This window comes from Cariama cristata, unplaced genomic scaffold, assembly GCF_000690535.1.
Source record: "Cariama cristata isolate BGI_N322 unplaced genomic scaffold, ASM69053v1 scaffold28087, whole genome shotgun sequence".
NCBI classification, from domain to species: Eukaryota; Metazoa; Chordata; class Aves; order Cariamiformes; family Cariamidae; genus Cariama; species Cariama cristata.
Genome location: NW_009627563.1, coordinates 1 through 1,510, shown reverse-complemented (window position 1 = coordinate 1,510; position 1,510 = coordinate 1). Strand labels below are relative to the sequence as shown.

General features: G+C 48.3%; 1 protein-coding gene across 1 annotated transcript; it reads left to right on the top strand.

Moving 5' to 3' along the window:
• Positions 1-32: 32 nt before the first annotated feature.
• Positions 33-520, top strand: LOC104164990 (homeobox protein Hox-B6-like; the record flags this gene model as incomplete). Its single annotated transcript, XM_009704491.1, is given in 2 exon segments — positions 33-353; positions 355-520. Coding segments are annotated over 2 exon segments (409 nt in total), but the record flags the coding sequence as incomplete, so codon positions are not given.
• Between the last annotated feature and the right edge of the window lie 990 nt (positions 521-1,510).

Genomic DNA, 1,510 nt, shown 5'->3' with positions numbered 1-1,510 from the left:
TCTCCCTTCAGCTAAAACCCAATCTCCGATATACTACTAATAGCTAAACCACTTGGACTATAAAACACAACAAATCATAAAGCCGGGAAAAGGACGGCGGGCTCCTTCCAATGAGTTCTTATTTTGTCAACTCGACCTTCCCGGTGAGTCTGGCGGCGGGGCAGGAGCCCTTCCTGGGACAGATCCCGCTATATCCCTCGGGCTATGCGGATCCTTTGAGGCACTACCCCACCACCTATGGAGCCACGGGCGTCCAGGAGAAGGGCTATACCTCCTCTCCTTACTACCAGCAAAGCAACGGAGCCTACAGCCGCAGCTCCGCCTGTGACTATGGGGCCGGCGGGGTTTTCCGGGGGGAGGGGCCCTGCCTGCGGCCCCCCCGCCCTGGACGAGGGGCCCTTCGCCCCCGAGCCGCGCAAGTCGGACTGCGCGCAGAGCAAAACTGTGTTCGGAGAGAGCGAGGAGCAAAAGTGTTCCGCCCCGGTTTACCCCTGGATGCAGCGGATGAACTCTTGCAATAGTGAGTTTACTCTTTTACAGAAATAAATACATCAATCTCCTCCCCCCCTTTCTTATTTGTTACTGTTTCAGACGCTATTGACAGAAACATTTTCTTTTAATCTATGGCTATTTTTCCTCAGCGCTCCCCGGAATACACCAACTGTCAGTATCTATGCAAGCTCTGCTTAGTTCATATTGAAAATATCCAGGGAGCTCACAAGCATATTAAAGAAAAACGTCATAAGAAAAATATAATGGTAAGTTAACAAATAAAATTTTGACTAATTTTTTTTTGTTTTTCCCCCCCCCCCCCCCTTTTTTTTTTTTCTTCCCCCCACATTCCAGTTTGCGTGTCACTCAGCTACAACGATTTGTCTCTGTCTTTCCCCCACACGCACAGGGAGATATCTTTTCTAAATCAGATCTGGATGACTTTACACACGCACGGACCCGCACCCCCACGCAGCTCCCTCTCTCGCTGGCTACCCCATCTGGAGTTAAATAATATAAAGGTGTTTAAATATTTGAAAGGAGAGGGCTACATTTTTAATGAAACTCGCACATAATGAAAAGTCTGCCTGGGGAGAATTTTTTTTCCCCTGGTGATATATGACTTCTTTAAGTGCTGTTTCCTCAATCAGGGAAAAAAAAAAAAAAAAAAAAAGGGGGGGGGAAGAAAAATAATAGAGGCTCACCACCCTCCTTCCCATGTTTAGATGCATTTGTTGCCTTTTAAGTTCCAAATTGATGTCCATTAGCGCAGGGACATAAAGTGTTGTGTCCTCTTTAATGCAGAGTTTGGGCAGATCGATTCACTTCATTATTGCTTAAATGCTCAGATCTATTACAGTTGCCGGTAGGGTGGAAAATAGCGAGGGCGGGCGAGGGGGGGGTGAGAACACCTTGCGATTTTTCATCCCGGAATAAGATAGATCTCGCCCTGTCTCCCCAGCCCTGCCTGCAGTCTGGCAAGTTCAGCATTAACCCTTCTGCCCGGCTGCCTGCAGCG